The 20219-nt window shown below is 44.2% G+C and overlaps 2 protein-coding genes across 2 annotated transcripts; one reads left to right on the top strand and one right to left on the bottom strand.

Moving 5' to 3' along the window:
* Nucleotides 1–1530: 1530 nt before the first annotated feature.
* Nucleotides 1531–12035, bottom strand: POLDIP2 (DNA polymerase delta interacting protein 2). Its single transcript, XM_060756766.2, has 11 exons — nucleotides 11826–12035; nucleotides 10561–10642; nucleotides 10338–10435; nucleotides 8837–8933; nucleotides 8657–8732; nucleotides 7014–7121; nucleotides 5605–5741; nucleotides 5490–5516; nucleotides 3766–3891; nucleotides 3507–3586; nucleotides 1531–2312 (listed from the first exon to the last, which is right to left on the bottom strand). Exons 1-11 carry the CDS (start codon nucleotides 11993–11995, stop codon nucleotides 2198–2200), a joined length of 1116 nt encoding a protein of 371 aa, XP_060612749.2. The 5' UTR covers nucleotides 11996–12035; the 3' UTR covers nucleotides 1531–2197.
* Nucleotides 12036–12153: 118 nt separating this feature from the next.
* TMEM199 (transmembrane protein 199) lies at nucleotides 12154–18943 on the top strand. Its single transcript, XM_060757647.2, has 6 exons — nucleotides 12154–12328; nucleotides 14529–14602; nucleotides 16015–16104; nucleotides 16195–16237; nucleotides 18474–18586; nucleotides 18848–18943. The coding sequence occupies exons 1-6, from the start codon at nucleotides 12154–12156 to the stop codon at nucleotides 18941–18943; spliced, it is 591 nt and encodes a 196-aa protein (XP_060613630.2).
* The last annotated feature ends 1276 nt before the right edge of the window (nucleotides 18944–20219 follow it).

Here is a 20219-nt window from a genome sequence, read left to right as displayed (position 1 = left end):
GTTCTCTAAGCCTCATCCGCGTTGGGAAGGATCCTAGGAGGGAAAGCGACTCCTAGCGCGCATGCGCACACCGTTTCTCCTCTCAGCCCATAGAAGATGGCTTTGGAAGGCATAGACCTGTCAGCAGCTTGTGACACTGTCAATCATCACATTCCTCATGAGAAAAATGTATAGTATCACAAAGGAATACCAGTTCACTCGCTTCATAGGAAATCAGCATCTTGAGATCTGAGGAAACCATATATGCTGACGATCATGCCATCAATGCTCAAGGAGGGAGCTTCGAAAGGTTATTAGAAGCTCTCTGAAGCTTTAGGTGCTCTTACTGCCTATTAGAGGGGAAACCAGCTGATTTCTAATCCATCTAAAACACAGACATTTGCTTTTCACCTTAACCACAGATGAGTGTCTCGAAATCTAAGGAAACCATCTATGCTGACGATCTTGCCATCACCGCCCAAGCAGGGAGCTTTGCAATGGTTAATGAGAAGGTGCTCTTATTGCCTATCACAGGGGAAACCAGCTGATTCCTCATCCATCTAACACAGAGACATGTGCTTTTCACCTTAAGCACAGATGAGCATCTCAAGATCTGAGGAAACAATCTATGCTGACGATCGTGCCATCACCGCCCAAGCAGAGAGCTTTGCAATGGTCGAACAGAAGCTCTCCGAAGCTTTAGGTGCTCTTACTGCCTATCACAGGGGAAACCAGCTGATTCTTAATCCATCTAAAACGCAGACGTGTGCTTTTCACCTTAAGCACTGATGAGCATCTCAAGATCTGAGGAAACCATCTATGCTGATGATCATGCCATCACCACCCAAGCAGGAAGCTTTGAAATGGTTGAATAGAAGCTCACCGAAGCTCTAGGTGCTCTTCTTGCCTATCACAGGGGAAACCAGCTGATTCCTAATCCATCTAACACAGAGACATGTGATTTTCACCTTAAGCACAGATGAGCATCTCGAGATCTGAGGAAACAATCTATGCTGATGATCATGCCATCACCGCCCAAGCAGGGAGCTTTGAAATGATTGAACAGAAGCTCTCTGAAGCTTTAGGTGCTCTTAGTGCCTATTAGAGGGTAAACCAGCTGATTTCTAATCCATCTAAGTTTTATCTATGCTGACGATCATGCTATCACAGCCCAAGCAGAAAGCTTTGAAATGGTTGAACAGAAGCTTTCCAAAGCTTTAGGTGCTCTTACTGCATATCACAGGTAAAACCAGTGTATTCCTAATCCACTAACATATAGATGTGTGCTTTTTTCACCTTAAGCGCAGACGAGCATCTCGAGATCTGAGGATACAATGTATGCTGACGATCGTGCCATCACCACCCAAGCAGAGTGGCCAATGAGGAGATGAAGTCAAAAGCAGAGCTGGGGGGGGGGGGGGGACTCTTGTGAAGTGACTGAAGAGCTAGGGAAAAATGAAGAGCTCGCTTTTGACAACAAAGCAAACCCTCAAGGGGGTTTGTTTGACCACCACAGTCCCCATCTTTGGGGTCAGAGATGCCTTCCACACCTTTGAAGTTTTAAAACCCAATGTTGATTTTATTTTCCTTTTATTATTACTGTTTTTGAACGTTCTTTACAGGTATTTACATGGCAAGGCCGGCCTCTGGAAGCACAAGCTGGGAGAAATCCCCAAAAACCTCCCCAAATCATCGCTTAAAATAATAATAATAATACCTTCTGGATTCCCAGCCCCAAAGAAAGGAAACAGGAGCAGAAGAGGTCTTTATAATAATCCTTTTGGGGTCGCTCATATTGGTCAACAATGTGGGACAGAGGCATCTACACAGGACAATTAACCCAGTTTGTGTGCTGTGGGGGGGGGGGGGGTTGTGAGAGTTAGAGTTCACCAAACTACAACTCCCAGGACCCCATAGTATTGAGATATGGGCCAAATTATTATTTCTAACCACACGGGCCTATAAAGCAAAGGTGGGGCCATCCCCAAGTTCTTGAACTCCTAAATCCCCCCAAAACTAGATCTCCCTTTTTCCAACCCCCCCGACTTTCAGATTGAATGGAAATATTGGCTGCCTTCCCTCGAACCCATAGCTATTAGTGCTTTTAATCGAAACCCATGTTGCAGTTTCTGACTGTTAAGGAGTTCGCTTTGAGGGAAGGAAAGGGGGAAGCAAAGCAGTCCAAAATTGGGGGGAATGGGGGGTTGATGAAGGTGCTCTACCAATGCAGGCCAGAAGGAGGGGTCTTCTCGTCCTTATTGCTTTCCAAGGAGAAGGGAGGGATCCGGACGTCAAAGTGGGAGCCGTCCGGACGCTCGAAGCGGAAAGTGCCCCTAAGGGGAGAGAAAGCAGGATGTAAACAAACACCACCATCATCATAAGGAGGAGAAAGTGGTGCAGTGCTGACACTGAGCATGGTTACTGCACGGTAGGGGGTTGGACTAGATGGCCCATGGGGTCTCTTCCAACTCTATCATTATATGCTTCTAAGGAGAGAAACAATGGGGAGAATTGAGGCCATGGGTGGAATGGGAGCCAGGAGTGTCATGTGGCAGCAAAAAAGGCCAACACAATCAATAGGCTGCATTCCTAGGAGCCTGGTGTCCAGATCAAGGGAAGCCAGAGTGTCAACTGTATTCTGCTTTAGTCAGAACTCACTGGAATAATAATATGATATTATCATTATATATTTTATATTACATGTAATATTACTAATCTATATAAATAAAAATGTAATGCCTGTTTGTGGGATTAACAGAACTCAAAACCCACTGGACAAATTGACTCGAAATTTGGACACTACACCCCTAACAGATCAATGAGGGACCATCACTCATGATCCCCCCCCCCCCCAAAAAAAAACAGTGGAAAGGACTTAAAAACCCAAAAAAGCTAAACGATGAAAAGCTAAATGACGATACAGACGAAAGGGAAGGAAGAGGGAGGGAAGGAAGGGAAGAAAGAAAGAAAGAAAAAAAGGAAGGAAGGAAGGAAGGAAGGAAGGAAGGAAGAAAAAAGGCGGGGAGGGAAAGAAAGAAACAAAGTGGGAAGGAAGGAAGGAAGGAAGGAAGAAAGGAGAGAAAGAGGAAGAAAAAAAGGGGAAGGAAGGAAGAGGTAGAGAAGAAAGGAAGGAGAGAAGGAAAGAAAAAAAGGGAAGGTAGGAAAGAGGGATTGAAGAAAGAAGGGAAAGAAGGAGGGAAAGAAGGAAAGACAGAAGTATGGATGGAAGCAAAAGGTGAAGGAAGGAAGGAAAGAGGTAGAGAAGGAAGGAGGGAAGGAAAGAAGAAAAGGGTGGGAAGGAAGGAAGGAATGGAGAGAAAGAGGGAGGGAAGGAAAGAGAAGGAAGGAAGCAAAAAGCGAAGGAAAGAAAGAGGTAGAGAAGAAAAGGGAAGGAAGGAAATAATATAATATTATTTATATTAATATTATAATATTCTGCTATTACTATTATATATCATTCTAATATATTATAATTTATTATAATAATTCTAATTATAAAAATATGATTATTTCCTTCCGCTCCTCACCACATGTGTCCGCTGGAGGCCTGCAAAGAGACGTGGCTGCTATACTGGAAGGCCGGCTGCTCTTTGGATAAGACGGGCTCCTAAAAACAGAGAGAGAGAGACAAAAAGGTCTTTCAATTGGCAGGTCTTTTGTTTTGAAACTTCTGCCAGGCCTGACTTAATAATCTGTAGGTTAGGGTCACTTTTCTGGCAACACAACAATGTATGGCCAGCGAGAAGGAGCCTCTTAACACGCAACCACCAAGGCCATGACACTCACCCTGCCCACGACGCCCCGGCCACGGACGGTCTCCAAAGTGCCGGACAGGCTGAAGATGCGCCAGTGCCGCTCCCGGAGCTGCACCACTTCGTTGTCCAGGTTCTCCAGGCGAATGCAGTAGCGCCACTAGACCAAAAAGGAAGGAAGGAAGGAAAACAAAGGTGTAGGAAGAGCTCCCCGGCTTCCTAGGAGTTTCCTTCTACCTCTGGAGGTTTTTTAAGCAGAGGCTGAGTGGCCATCTACCGGGAAGGCTTGGATGGTGCATCCCCGCGTGAATGGGGTTGGACTGGATGACCTTTAGGGCTCCCTTCAAACTGCATAATTCTACAACATTTACTGGGTGGTTGTGAGTTTTCTGGACTGTCTGGCCATGTTCCAGAAGCATTCTCTCCTGACGTTTCGCCTGCATCTGTGGCAGGCATCCTCAGAGGTTGTGGGGTCTGTTGGAAACTAGGAAATTGGGGTTTATATATCTGTGGAATGATGTCCAAGGTGGGAGAAAGAAAGAACTCTTGTCTGTTTGAAGTAGGTGTGAATGTAACAATTGGTCATCTTGATTAGTATGGAATGGCCTAGCAGTTTCAAGGTCTGGCTTCTTACTGCCTGGGGGAATCCTTTGTTGAGAGGTGATTAGCTATATCATAGTATAATATATTATTACCTCTGAGGATGCCTGCCATAGATGTGGGTGAAATGTCAGGAGAGAATGCTTCCAGAACATGGCCAGACACCCCAAAAGACTCACAACAACCCAGTAATTCCAGCCATGAAAGCTTTCAACAATACACAAAACATATACTCTTTATATATTGTTAAGCAGCGTTGGAAGAGACCCCCAAAGGCCATCTAAAACATCCTGGCATCCCCTGGGCAATGTCCGAATCCAGGGAGCTGGGTGAGCTCCCATCTGTCAGCTCCAGCTCCCCATGCAGAAACATGAGAAAAACATCAAGGCATCCCCTGGGCAATGTCCGAATCCGGGGAGCTGGGTGAGCTCCCATCTGTCAGCTCCAGCTCCCCATGCAGGGACATGAGAAAAACATCAAGGCATCCCCTGGGCAATGTCCGAATCCAGGGAGCTGGGTGAGCTCCCATCTGTCAGCTCCAGCTCCCCATGCAGGGACATGAGAAAAACATCAAGGCATCCCCTGGGCAATGTCCGAATCCGGGGAGCTGGGTGAGCTCCCATCTGTCAGCTCCAGCTCCCTATGCAGGGACACGAGAAAAACATCCAGGCATCCCCTGGGCAACGTCCGAATCCGGGGAGTGGAGTGAGCTCCCATCTGTCAGCTCCAGCTCTCCATGCAGGGACACGAGAAAAACATCCAGGCATCCCCTGGGCAACGTCTGAATCCGGGGAGCGGGGTGAGCTCCCGTTTGTCAGCTCCAGCTCCTCATGCGGGGACATGTGAGAAGCCTCCCACAGGATGGTAGCTCATCCAAGCAACATCCTTGCAGACGGCCAATTCTCTCACACCAGAAGCGACTTGCAGTTTCTCAAGTCGTTCCTGGCATGAAAAAAATATTTTTATTATTATTATCAATTGTTATTATTATTAAGAATGGAAGAGGCCCCCAAAGGCCATCCAGCCCAACCCCCTTCTATCATAATGGAAGAACACCATCCAAGCCCTCCCGACAGATGGTCACCCAGCTGCTTTGGGGTTCCTATGTTGTCAGGGGCAAAACAGGGTATGCAAGGAATTAAGTGAATATCCACTCACCCAATACACATGGGAGTTCTGGGCTTCCTGCAGAGGGAAGAAAAGACGCAAGGGTCACTGACCGGGGCTCCGGCCCAGAGGCGGCCCCACGGACCCCGAAGGCTGCTCCGCTTACCCGCATGCCCATGTAGAAGGGGATGACGGTGACCCGGATGTTTTCGGTGGTCTCCCGGTGAACGTCGGAGAGCTCTAGCCAGGGATGGTTCTTCTCCTGCCAGGCGCACAAGGTGTCCCTCGCCACAAAGGGGGGCGCTTGAAAGAGACAGACAGACAGACAAACATTTTGGACTCAAGAGCACCGCATTTGAAAAAATGTGTCTGTGCTCATTCAGAAGGCATACAGCATCTGTTATAGAACCCCAATATACTGATGATAACAGTCTGTGTGCTCATTCAGAAGGCCTACAGCATCTGTTATAGAACACCAATATACTGATGATAACAGTCTGTGTGCTCATTCAGAAGGCCTACAGCATCTGTTATAGAACACCAATATACTGATGATAACGGTCTCTGTGCTCATTCAGAAGGCCTACAGCATCTGTTATAGAACCCCAATATGCTGATGATAACATGCTCTGTGCTCATTCAGAGGACCTACAGCATCTGTTATAAAACTCCAATATGCTGACAATAACAGTCTATGTTCATTCAGAAGAAGACCTACAGCATTTGTAGAACTCCAATATGCTGACAACAACATAGTCTGTGCTCATTCCGAAGACCTACATCTGTTATAGAACTCCAGTATGCTGATGATAACGTACTCTGTGTTCATTCAGAAGAAGACCTACAGCATCTTTTATACAACTCCAATATGCTGACAATAACATAGTCTATGCTCATTCAGAAGATCTACAGAATTTGTTATAGAACTCCAATATGCTGACAATAATTTATTTATTTATTGTATTTGTATACCGCTTTTCTCACCCCAAGAGGGACTCAAAGCAGTATACAAAGCGGACAATAACACAGTTTGTGCTCATCCTGAATACCTACATCTGTTAAAGAACTCCAATATGCCGATAATAATGTAGTCTGTGCTCATTCAGAAGACCTACAGCATCTGTTATGGAAGTCCAAACTGCTGTCAATAACATAGTCTATGCCCATTCAGAAGACCTACAGGATTTGTTATAGAACTCCAATATGCTGGCAATAACAGTCTGTGCCCATTCAGAAGAAGACCTTTGTCATAGAACTCCAATATGCTGACAATAACATAGTCTGTGCTCATTCAGAAGAAGACCTACAGCATGCTGTAGAACTCCAATATGCCAATGATAACAGTCTGTGCTCATTCAGAAGACCTACAGCATTTGTTATAGAACTCCAATATGTCGACGATAACGTAGTCCGTGCTCATATATAATAATAGTAATAAAGCAAGTCATAATTCACATCCTAAGCCTAGAAAAAGTCAAGAAATCCATCCCAATGACTAATAATTCAACAGTGTTGATGCCCCCTGAGTTGGCAGAACATTGTCTCCCCACATAAAAGACTTTTGTTTGAAATTACTTTTTGCCTGGTCATACAGGAGGAACCGTTCAAAGAGTTCATGCTGGATGGGGAGCTGGTCAGTGGACGAATAGGGAAGGATGTCCTCATGGCTGACGTAGTCGAGGCCTAGGAAGGAAAAAAGGGGCAAACAATTCATTATTATTATTATTACTATCATTATTATTTCCAGAATGAAATAAAGGATATTTTTCTGAAGTCTGGCAGCAATTCCCTCACTGTCCCAGCCAAGCAGGGGTTGGACAGGTCATCTCTTGGGAGGGCTTTGATTGTGTATTCCTGTCTTGCAAAAGGGGGTCAGGTTGGATGCTCTTTTAGGATCCCACCCAACAAATATATCGGCAGATTTTAAATTGTATTGAAATGCTTTTAATATAAGTATTTTTGCTCCAAAATTCTGTCAGTCTGAATTTGGAAGCCCCAGAGTAGTTTGACGTGTTCATAATAATTATCTATTATTATTATATTACTATTATTATGGTATTTAATAATACCATAATTTTAGTAATATGATAATAATAATAATATATTATTAATAATAACATAGTATTTATTATATTTATTGTTATTAATATATTATATTATTTATATTTTAATTATTACATTATAGTATTATCTTATATTATTATATTATATTATATATTTAATATTATAATTATATATTTATATTACATGTAATATTACTAATAATATTACAATATAATTGTATAGTACAATATAGTAGCATTTAATACTGATATTTTACTATGCTAATAATATAATATATTGTAAGTATATATCTCTTGTAAGCCGCTCTGAGTCCCCTTCGGGGTCTGAAGGGCAACATATAAATGTCGTAAATAAATAAATATTGCTAATATTACAATATGGTATTATTGCTAGTAATAATATTAATAGTATTTGTTAATAGTATTCATTATATTCATTATATATTATTATTCATTATATTCATTATATTATTATTGTTATTATTATCTAGTAAATTCCTCCTGACAGATGGCCATCCAGCTTAAAAGTAGTAGTAGTAGTAGTAGTAGTAATAATAATAATAATAATAGAATTCTATTGTCAGGAGGGACCCCCAAAGGCCATGCAGCCCAACCCTGTTCTTCCAGGCAGGAAGATAGCAATAGCGATAGCAACATCATCATCATCATCTATTATTATTATATTACTATTATTATGGTATTTAATAATACCATAATTATAGTAAAATAATAATAATAATAATAATAATAATGCTATCTTCCTGCCTGGCAGAACAGAGTTGGGCTGCATGGCCTTTGGGGGTCCCTCCTGACAATAGGATTCTATTATTATTATTGTTGTTGTTAAGCTGGATGGCAATCTGTCAGGAGGGATCGGATGGTATTTTTATATATACGTATAATATATTATATTATTAGCATAGTACAATATCAGTATTAAATGCTACTCATAATAGAGTTGGACAAGACGTAATAATAATAAATGACATATAGACTGCCCAGGAGTCTCCTTCTCTGGAGATTTTGAAGCAGAGAATCGATGGTCATCTGTCGGGAGGGCTTGGGTGGTGCCCTCCTGCAAATTTGCAGAAAGAGGCTGGACTACATGTCCTTTGGGGGTCCCTCCCGAGCCTTCGAGGCGCCCGCTTCGCTCACCTGGGATGGCGTAGAGGGCCCGGCTGTCGTCGTGGTTGGCTAAGAAAGTCACGGCTTCCGTCTGCGATCTCTGGGACTGGAGGGAGACAAGGAGAACAACGCTTGAGGCCGGGATGATGGGACTCGTAGTCCACCCACACCCAGAGACCATGGATCTGGACCCAAGAGAGGCGCGCTTACTATATGAGGGCAGTCGCGGGCGTCTATTAGGACCTGGTAGTAGGTGTGCGTCTTCCCTTTGACTTCTTTGGATCCGTGGCCGGCTCCGTTCTCCCCTCTGGAAGGAAAGAGAGCGGCTAAAGCATCTCAGACCGGATATTGGGCAAAATGGGAGGCTCAGAAGGAGGTCATCTGTCGGGAGGGATTGGATGGTATCTTTATAGCAGAAGGGGGCTGGACTGGATGACCTATGGAGCTCCCTCCCAACTCTAGGTATCCAACTCACAGAATTGGAAAGGACCCCCCAGGGCCATCCAGTCCAGCCCCCTTCTGCTGTAAAGAAAGATACCATCCGATCCCTCCCAACAGATGACCATCCAGCTCAACAGTAATAATAATAATCATAGAATCCTATTGTCAGGAGGGACCCCCAAAGGCCATGCAGCCCAACCCTGTTCTGCCAGGCAGGAAGATAGCAACATCGTCATCATCATTATCTATTATTATTATATTACTATTATTATGGTATTATTAGACTCATAATAGAGTTGGACAAGACCTCTCATCATCATAATTATCTATCTATCTATTATTATTGTGCTGACACAAAAGCACAATTTGTCACAGCAAACGAGATCTATATGCTGGATTTTGTATCACAAAATCAAAAGTTGCATTTATTATATTTATTATTATATTTATTATTATTATATATTTTATATTTTATATTATTATTATGATTTTATTATTATTAGAATCACAGTATTATTAGACTCATAGAGTTGGAAAAATACTCCCAAGGGCCATCCAGTCCAACCCCCTTCTGCTATAAAGATACCATCCGATCCCTCTTGACAGATGGCCATCCAGCTTAATAGTAATAATAATAATAATAATAATAATAGAATCCTATTGTCAGGAGGGATCCCCAAAGGCCATGCAGCCCAACCCTGTTCTGCCAGGCAGTAAGATAGCAACATCGTCATCATCATTATTATTTTTATTATTTATTTTATTATTTATGTATTTATATTTATTATATTATTATTATTATTATTATTATTATTATTATCATCATCATCATCATCACGGTATTATTAGACTCATAGAGTTGGAAAGGACTCCCAAGGGCCATCCAGTCCAACCCCCTTCTGCAATAAAGAAAGACACCATCCAATCCCTCCCAACAGATGGCCATCCAGCTTAATAGTAATAATAATCATCAACATCATCATCATCATAGAATCCTATCGATTGATGGAACACCCAAAGGCCATCCAGTCCAAAGCCATCTGCCAGAAAGAAAGACACCATCTGATCCCTCACAACAGATGGCCATCAAGCTTAATAGTAATAATAATCATCGATATCATAGATGTCCACCTATAGATTAGTGGAACACCCAAAGCCCATCCAGTCCAAACCCATCTGCCGGAAAGAAAGACGCCATCTGATCCCTCCCGATGGATGGCCATCCAACCTCTGCTTAAAAGCCCTCCACTGAATGAGATTTTGACTTTACTTTTCGGGGACTGGAGAAGCGACGTCTCGGTCATAAAGCCTTGCTTGCCAAGGAAAGAGGACGATCCCCCGGTATCCGAAGACGCTGTGAAGAAACAACTGAAAGAGAGAAAAAGGCAGAGGGGGGAGAGATAATGCTTCAGAGCGCATCTGGGAGTTGGTGCTTGAGTGAACTACAAATCCCAGGAGGGCATGGAGGCAGAAGCCCTGAAAGTTGCACTGACCTGTCCGGTCTCGTATTTGCCCTGCTGCTTTGGCGCTTCGAAGACGCCCACCGTCTCCAGCACTTTGCCTTCGGGACGATTCCTAAGGAGAGGAAAGAGAAGGGGTCAAGCTCAAGGGAGGCGGTCAAGCGGCTGGAATGCAGACTGGCCTCAAAGGTCAACCTCCATCTCTCTCAGTTAAGCTCACAACAAAGCAAGTGGTTAAAGTTTAACCTCCCAATGGATGAAGCTACATGGATCTTCTCTGCAGATATTAATCACCAGAAGCAATTAGTAAAGCGATACATGACTCAGGACCTATTTATTTATTTATTTATTTATTTACTTTGCTTCTATACCGCTGTATCTCAAGCCCGAAGGCGACTCACAGCGGTTCACAAACAGTAAAAACAGTAGAAACAGCAGTGGTTCCATACAACATATAACAATTGACTTAACACATTATCCATAAATTACCAATAAGCCATTACAATGCACAATTATTACAAAAAACAACCGTACCCAATCTTCTCCTCATCCAAGCGTCGTCCAGGTTCGTCGTCCATTGTTCCATTCCTATGTTCCATTACCAGATTGCACTAAATTACTCAAACGCCTGCACAAACATCCAGGTCTTCACCTTTTTGCGGAATACCATTAGAGATGGTGCTAGTCTAATGTCCGTAGGAAGGGCGTTCCACAGCCGAGGAGCCACCACCGAGAAGGCCCTATCTCTCGTCCCCGCCAGCCGAGCTTGAGAAGCAGGCGGGATCGAGAGCAGGGTCTCCCCGGAAGATCTCAAAGTCCTGGTGGGTTCATAGGCAGAGATGCGGTCAGATAGGTAGCTTGGGCCAGAACCGTTTAGGTTCCGTTTAGGTTTAGGAACCGTTTATTATTATATATAATATTGTGCGTATATTATTGCATTAATTAATATAAATAACAGTAATATTATAGTAATTTTTATATATAACATTAGTATGAATGTTCTAAGTGTTTATTATTATTATAGTATTAATATATTATTATTATTATTATTATTATTATTATTATTATTATTATTGTAATCCTCCACCATAGAAACAGCTGAAAAACCCTTTCCCATGCCTGGTCACAACAGGACTACAAGTCCCAGAATCCCTTTCAAAACACTCACCCCAAGGAGGAAGCGTCCAGTGCCCGAAAGGGATTCTGGGAGTTGTGGTCCAAGGAGGAAGAATCGCTTAAGGGAAGCCCCGCCCCCTCGAGCAAGCCCCGCCCCTTCCCGCAAGCCCCGCCCCCTTTACCTTGAGGAGAGGAGGCGCCTGGCGGGGAGGCCAGGCCAGGCTCCCAATGGCGGCTCAGCGCCGGCCCCGAGGCCTTTCCAGAGCCCGGCCGAGGGCGACGGAGGCAGAGGGAAGCGGGCCTTGCGGAGAGCGGCCGCCAAAGCCAAGCCGCGGCTCCGCGCAGCCGCCATTACCAGAGGCGCTCACCCTCACGATCCCACAATGCCCCGCGCGGGGAGCGGAACGCCCCAAGCCACGCCCCTTCGTGCGCAGGACCAATCAGCGAGAAGGCCACGCCCACCGCTCGCTTTTCCCCCCCCTTCAGTCACATGACAGCCTGACTTTCAAAATGGCTTCCTCCTTGAAAGCCGGAGAGCCGCTTCGAAGCTTCCTTTCCGGATCGGAGGCCCTGCGTTTGCCGGAAGAGCTGCGATCCGAGCTGGAGCAGGCCTTGGAAGGGAAGGGAGAAGGCCGGCTCCCCTTCGCTGCGGCCAGGAGGCTGCACCGCTTCCTGCGAGACGCCGGTAAGGAAGATTCCCTTCCCTCTGGCCCAGAATACCAAGGCACAACCTCTGAGGATGCCTGCTGTAGATGCAGGCGAAACGCCAGGAGAGAATGCTTCTGGAATATGACCTGACAACCCAGAACACTCACAACAACCCTATTATGTTATTATTATTCATCATTATTCCCATCATAGTGTTATTGTTGTGTTTTTCCTGAACCAGCCAGGCTTTGAAGCTACAAGGACATTAAATGCGAATCAAGGTGGCCATTTAAAACATTCAGACTTAGCTGAAGCAGACCCTGGCCAATGGCCAGACAGTCCAGAACACTCACAACAACCCTGTTATTATCATATGTTATTATTATCATCATAGTGTTATTGTTGTGTTTTTTCTGAACCAGCCAGGCTTTGAAGCTACAAGGCCATTAAATGCGGATCAAGGTGGCCATTTGCAACATTCACACTTACCTCAAGCAGACCCAGACAGTCCAGAACACTCACAACAACCTTATTATATCATTATTATATATCATTCTTATCATCATTCTATTGTTGTGTTTTCCTGAACCAGCCAGACTTTGACGCTACAAGGACATTAAATGCTAATCAAGGTGGCCATTTAAAACATTCAGACTTGGCTGAAGCAGACCCTGGGCAATGGCCAGACAGTCCAGAACACTCACAGCAACCCTATTATTATTATATGTCATTATTATTATCACCATAGTGTTATTGTTGTGCTTCTCCTGAACCAGCCAGGCTTTGAAGCTACAAGGCCATTAAATGCGAATCAAGGTGGCCATTTACAACATTCACACTTACCTCAAGCAGACCCAGACAGTCCACAGATATATAAATAGTAATATATATTAAATACTGATATTGTACTATGCTAATTATATAATATATTATATTATATGTATATATACCTTGTAAGCCACTCTGAGTCCTCTTCGGGGTGAGAAGGGCGGCATATAAAGGTCGTAAATAAATAAATAAATAATATCATAATTATATATATTTATATTACATGTAATACTACTAATAAGTTTACAAGATAATGGTATAGTACATTATAGTAATATGCAATACTGATATTGTACTAATATAATAATATAATATATTGTAGGTATATATATCTTGTAAGGTCGTAAATAAAATAAATAAGAAATATATTTTATATTATGTGTAATATTACTAATTACAATGTAATCATATAGTACAATATGGTAATAAGTAATACTGATATTGTACTATGCTAATAATATAATCTATTGTATGTATATATATCTCGTAAGCCACTCTGAGTCCCCTTCGGGGTGAGAAGGGCGGCATATAAAGGTTGTAAATAAAATAAATAATATATTTTATATTACATGTAATATTACTAATACTATAATATAATGGTATAGTACAGTATAGTAATATATAATACTGATATTATACTATGCCAATAATATAATATATTGTATGTATATATTATTATAGATTATAAATATTGTATTATATATTATATTATTATAGATTATATTAGTATAAAACATTGTATGTATATACTGGAGCCCCCGGTAGCACAGTGGATTAAAGTGCTGAGCTGCTGAACGTGTTGACCCAAAGGTCGCAGATTTAAATCTGGGGAGCGGAGTGAGCTTCCGCTGTCAACCCCAGCTTCTGCCAACCTAGCAGTTTGAAAACATGCGATTTTGAGTAGATCAATAGGTACCGCTCCATGTAGTCGTGCCAGTGGTCACATGACCTTGGAGGTGTCTATGGACAAAGCCGGCTCTTCGGCTTAGAAATGGAGATGAGCACCAACCCCCAGAGTAGGACACGACTGGACTTAATGTCAAGGGGAAAACTTTTAGCTTTACCTGTATGTAGATATATCTTGTAAGCCGCTCTGAGTCCCCTTCGGGGTGAGAAGTGCGGCATATAAATGTTGGAAATATTTTATTTATTTACTGTATTTGTATACCACCTTTCTCAGCCTGTAAACCCCACTTGCCTAGTTTCCAACAGACCTCACAACCTCTGAGGATGCCTGCCATAGATGTGGGTGGAACGTCAGGAGAGAGTGCTTCTGGAACATGGCCAGACAGCCTGGAAAATTCACAACAACACAGTGATTCTGGCCATGAAATCTTTCAACAATACATCAAGGCAGATTATGACATTATGCCTAGAAATAAATAAAAAGTTGTCTTTTTGCCTCTTAGGATCCCAAACGTACCTTCACGAACTGCTGGAAGGCAGCGAGATCTTCCTCCCTGAAGAGAAATTGCCTCCAAGGGTTTGTATTTTGCTTACATTTCGAGGCTGAGAAAGTGTGACTTTTTCTAGGATTGAGCCAGGGCTTGAACCTTCATCGTGAAGCAGATAGGACTCTTCTGCAGGATTAATACCACAAGGCAAAGAGTGGATGGTTTCAAAAAAAATCTATTATTAGGTATAGACACTTATTATAAAACATTAGTTTATTATCGGTAAGCATATATAATGAGTCTCTTCATGGAGAGAAAAAGTGGAGAATAAATAAATATAATAATAATATGTTCTAATACTAATAATAGATACATGCGAGTGTTGAATGAAAAGTAATGCCTCCACCTTTGTAAGTCAACAGATGGCAGTACTGGTATGTGGCAGGTACTGGCTTGTTCAGTAGACTCTCCTCTACAGTTCCATTTTGGCAGGAAGCCTTAGCATTGAACAGTTGTGTTGTTAAAGTGTGAACTAGGGAACCCTGCGCAGACGGTCGGTCAATGCAACTTAAGCAACATGCAGACATTGAATTCTTGACAGCAGAAGGTGTCACCTCAACACCTTTAAACTTACTCACCCAATGATGCACAGTACTCACATCAACACAGTCACTACAAACAGCTTGCATTCTCTAATTAATCTCCTTTGGGGTGACACCTCCTGCTGCCATGGAACTGTAGAGGAGAGTCTACTGAACAAGCCAGTACCTGCCGCATACCAGTACTGCCATCTGTTGAGGAGTTACGAAGGTGGAGGCATTACTTTTCACTTTAACAACGCAACCGTTCAATGCTAAGGCTTCCCGCCAAAATGGAACTATAGAGGAGAGTCTACTGAACAAGCCAGTACCTGCCCCATACCAGTACTGCCATCTGTTGAGGAGTTGTGAAGGTGGAGGCGTTACTTTTCACTTTAACAACACAACTCTTCAATGCTAAGGCTTCCCACCAAAATGGAAGTGTAGAGGAGAGTTTACTGAACAAGCCAGTACCTGCCACATACCAGTACTGCCATCTGCTGAGGAGTTGTGAAGGTGGAGGCATTACTATTCACTTTAACAACACAACTGTTCAATGCTGAGGCTTCCTGCCAAAATGGGACTGTAGAGGAGAGTCTACTGAACAAGCCAGTACCTGCTGCATACCAGTACTGCCATCTGCTGAGGAGTTACAAAGGTGGAGGCATGACTTTTCACTTTAACAACACAATTGTTCAATGCTAAGGCTTCCCGTCAGAATGGAACTGTAGAGGAGAGTCTACTGAACAAGCCAGTACCTGCCACATAACAGGAGTTACGAAGGTGGAGACATTACTTTTCATTCAATCCTCGTAGCTGGTTGTGGAGAGAAAAAGCGGGATATAAACAAGCATAATAATACATGGGTTGGGATGTCCAGCATAGAATTGGAGAGCGTTCACTATTACATCCTCTCCCCGCAGAATCCGGAATTGGTGGCTCGACTGGAGAAGATCAAGGCCCGTCTGGCCAATGAGGAGTATAGGAAAATCACAAGGAACATCAACCCCCAGGTAAGGGCTGGAGATATAACCTGAGCCAGTTGCCAATCTCAGTATCCTCTGATTGGGATTTCTTTAAGATGTGTTTGTGGCTCTTTCTAGGAGCTGAACCGCTATGGAAACCTGGCTGAGTTCGGGAAACAAGGTGAGAGCCAAGAGGATTACGATCAGGACTTTAATCAAACCCCTTCTACATCTGCACTGTAGAAGGAATGCAGTTTGGCACCACTTTGATGCTATGCAGAGTCAGCATGGATTCCTCAAAAACAAGTCATGCCGGGCTCATTGCATCTCTTGTTTTGATAGAGTTCCAACCTTGGTAGATGCCGGGAAGGCTGTGGACGGAGCAGATCTTGATTTCAGGAAGGTCCACAACAAAGTTGTAGTCCAATGAGGGACAGGCAATGCTACGATTCAGTGGCTCTGTAGTTGTTTAAGTGACCGAACCCAAAGGGTGCTTCACCCCAGTGGTTCCTCCTCTTTGTCCTGGAAGGAAGGTACTATTTGGTGATAGCTGGGTGGTCATCTGTCAGGTATGCTTCAGTTATGCTTTTCCTTCATGGCAAGGGGTTAAACTAGATGTCTCATGGAGTCTTTTCCAACTTGATGGTGGTGGATGGTTGGTCATCTGTCAGGTATGCTTTGATTGTCCTTTTCCTGCATGGCAGGGGGTTCGACTAGATGGCTTATGGGGACTCGTCCAACTCTACGATGATGGTGATGTTGATGGCTGGTCATCTGTTAGGAAAACTTCAGTTGTGCTTTTCCTGCATGGTGGGGGGTTAATTAGATAGCTCATGGGATCTCTTACAAATCGATGATGGTGGTGGTTGGATGGTCATCTGTCAGGTATACTTTGATGGTGCTTTTCCTGCATAGCAGGGGATTAGACTAGATGACTCATGGGGTCTCTTCCAACTCGATGATGATGGATTGATGGTCATCTGTCAGTTATACTTGGATTGTGCTTTTACTGCATGGCCTGAGGTTAGACTAGATGGCTTGAGAGGTCTCTTCCCATGACTAGATGGCTCATGGTGGTGGTGATAGTGATGGTTGGATGGCCATCTGTTGGGGTCTCTTCCAACTTGATGATTGTGGTGGCTTGTGGTGGCGGTGGTGGTGATGGTTGGATGGCCATCTGTCAGGGATCCTTTGATGGTGCTTTTCCTGAATGGCAAGGGGTTAGGTGGTGATGGTTGGATGGCCATCTGTCAGGGATCCTTTGATTGTGCTTTCCCTGCATAGCAAGGGGTTAGGTGGTGGTGATGGTTGAATGGTCATCTGTCGGGGTCTCTTCCAACCTGATGGTGATCATGATAGATTGATGGTCATCTGTCAGGTATACTTTGATTGTGCTGTTCCTGCATGGCAAGGGGCTAGACTAGATGACCCATGGGGTCTCTTCCAACTTGATAGTGGTGATGGTGGTGGTGGTAGCGATGGTTGGATGGCCATCTGTCAGGGATCCTTTGATGATGCTTTTCCTGCATGGCAAGGGGCTAGACTAGATGACCCATGGGGTCTCTTCCAACTTGATGGTGGTAGCGGTGGTGGTAGTGGTGTTGGTGATGGTTGGATGGACATCTGTCAGGTATACTTTGATGGTGCTTTTCCCGCATGGCAAGGGGCTAGACTAGATGACCCATGGGGTCTCTTCCAACGTGGTGGTGGTGGTGGTAGTGGTGTTGGTTGGATCTCCATCTGTCACGGATCCTTTGATGGTGCTTTTCCTGCATGGCAAGGGGTTAGACTAGATGACCAATGGGGTCTCTTCCAACTTGATGGTGGAGGTGGTAGTGGTGATGGTTGGATGGCCATCTGTCAGGGATCCTTTGATGGTGCTTTTCCTGCATGACAAGGGGCTAGACTAGATGACCCATGGGGTCTCTTCCAACTTGATGGTGGTGGTGGTAGTGGTGTTGATGATGGTTGGATGGCCATCTGTCAGGGATCCTTTGATGGTGCTTTTCCTGCATGGCAAGGGGCTAGACTAGATGACCCATGGGGTCTCTTCCAACTTGATGGTGGTAGCGGTGGTGGTAGTGGTGTTGGTGATGGTTGGATGGCCATCTGTCAGGTATACTTTGATGGTGCTTTTCCTGCATGGCAAGGGGCTAGACTAGATGGCCCATGGGGTCTCTTCCGACTCTATGATTCTATGAGAGTTGTCGTTTGCTCAGTTTGGCAGAGGAAGGGAAAAGGGTTTGCAAAAGTCCCATTGTTCCATAGCAGTGAAAGTGGTGCCAAACCGCATTTGTTCCAGGGTGTGGCTGCGCCCTTAGTGAATGTCCGTGCTGCCCAAGACCCTGCAAAGGAGACCCCCCCCCCCCCGTATGCCTCACAGGCCCCTCTTCCTCCCTCCCCCCCCCCCCCTGCAGTGCGGTCCTCCAAAGCCCTGATGGTCAACGTCTTCAACTTCATCATCACGGTGGGAGCCGCCTTCGCTTGTACTTTCCTGGGCAGCCAGTACGTCTTCGCAGAAATGGCGGCGGTGAGTGCCATAATAGACATGGGAATAACCCCGTTCTCTCCATACGGTTGCACTACAACACCCAGCATCCCCCATTAGAGTCTGATGAGAGAACGGCATTTGTGTTCTCCCATTCCCAAAGCCGGGGTCATAAAGCCATAGGGTGAGTGGGGCACCCCAAAGGTCATCTAGTCCACCCTTAATGCATTATCTTAGGGATGAATCCTTAATCAGAAGGACAGCTGACGCTCTAATTCTCCATCGTTCCTCTCTTCCTTCCAGCGTGTCTTGTCTGCTGTGATTGTCGCCTCCGTTGTGGGCCTGGCGGAGCTCTATCTGATGGTCCGGACCCTCGAAGGTGAACTAGGGGAGCTCTAGACTTCCTAAGGACCCTTTTTGCACTCAGGGGACTCTGTTGCCCAGCTACAAGGACACCAAGGCCTCTGGACAGTCAAGCTGTGAATGGGATATTCTCCCCTGGACATACTGTTGTGTCTTCATAGGTTTCAAATGGACCCTCCCATAATAAAGGTGTAGCTTTTGGTGTAAACCCATTGGCTCTGTCTCCTTTCGCTGGAAAGCTGGGTTTGAAATGCTCACTATTTGTGAAGTTTAGCAACTACAACTCCCAAATGTCAAGGTCTATTTTCCCCAAACTCCACCAGTGTTCACATTTGAGCATATTGAGTATTCATGCCAAGTCTGGTCCAGATTGATCATTGTTTGAGTCCACAGTGCTGTCTGGATGTAGGTGAACTACAACTCCCAAACTCAAGGTCAGTGCCCACCAAACCCTTCCAGTATTTTCTCTTGGTCATGGGAGTCCTGTATACCAATTCCATCATCGGTGGAGTTCAGAATGCTCTTGGATTGTAGGTGGACTATAAATCCCAGCAACTACAACTCCCAAATGTCAAGATTTATTTTCCGCAAACTCCACCAGTGTTCACATTTGGGCACGTTGAGTACTCGTGCCAAGTTTGGTCCAGATTGATCATTGTTTGAGTCCACAGTGCTGTCTGGATGTAAGTGAACTACAACTCCCAAACTCAAAATCAATAACCACAAAAACCTTCCAGTATTTTCTATTGATCATAAGAGTTCTGTGTGCCAAGTTTTGTTCAGTTCAGTTGTTGGTGGGGTTCGGAATGCTCTTGGATTGTAGGTGGACTATAAATCCCAGCAACTACAACTCCCAAATGTCAAGGTTTATTTTCCCCAAACTCCAGCAGTGTTCACACTTGGGCATATTGAGTACTCGTGTCAAGTTTGGTCCAGATTGATCATTGTCTGAATCCACAGCATTCTCTGGGTGTAGGTGAACTACAACTCCTAAACGCAAGGTCAGTGCCTACCAAACCCTTCCAGTTTGGTTCAGATTGATCATTGTTTGAGTCCACAGTGCTGTCTGGATGTAGGTGAACTACAACTCCCAAACTCAAGGTCAATGCCCACCAAACCCTTCCAGTTTGGGAGTTGTAGTTCACCTACATCCAAACAGCACTGTGGACTCAAACAATGATGGAGTCCTGTATACCAATTCCATCATTGGTGGAGTTCAGAATACTCTTGGATTGTAGGTGGACTATAACTCCTAAATGACAAAATCCAACCCTATCAATATTCAAATTCGGACTACAGTTTGTTGTGATGT

This window comes from Anolis sagrei, chromosome 11, assembly GCF_037176765.1.
Source record: "Anolis sagrei isolate rAnoSag1 chromosome 11, rAnoSag1.mat, whole genome shotgun sequence".
NCBI lineage: Eukaryota > Metazoa > Chordata > Lepidosauria > Squamata > Dactyloidae > Anolis > Anolis sagrei.
The sequence above is the reverse complement of the archived record's forward strand: the minus strand, read 5'-3'. Positions and strand labels throughout refer to the sequence as shown.

What these genes read in the sequence shown, in the direction of transcription:
- POLDIP2 (XM_060756766.2), bottom strand. Translation starts at nt 11,995, where the DNA reads ATGGCGGCTGCGCGGAGCCGCGGCTTGGCTTTGGCGGCCGCTCTCCGC. An exon ending in GCAAATACGAGACCGGACAG is followed by an intron (nt 10,436 to 10,560) that starts GTCAGTGCAACT and finishes TCTCTCTTTCAG; the next exon opens with TTGTTTCTTCACAGCGTCTT. An exon ending in GGCCCTCTACGCCATCCCAG is followed by an intron (nt 7,122 to 8,656) that starts GTGAGCGAAGCG and finishes TTTCCTTCCTAG; the next exon opens with GCCTCGACTACGTCAGCCAT.
- TMEM199 (XM_060757647.2), top strand. Translation starts at nt 12,154, where the DNA reads ATGGCTTCCTCCTTGAAAGCCGGAGAGCCGCTTCGAAGCTTCCTTTCC. An exon ending in GGCTGAGTTCGGGAAACAAG is followed by an intron (nt 16,238 to 18,473) that starts GTGAGAGCCAAG and finishes CCCCCCCTGCAG; the next exon opens with TGCGGTCCTCCAAAGCCCTG. An exon ending in TCTTCGCAGAAATGGCGGCG is followed by an intron (nt 18,587 to 18,847) that starts GTGAGTGCCATA and finishes TCTTCCTTCCAG; the next exon opens with CGTGTCTTGTCTGCTGTGAT.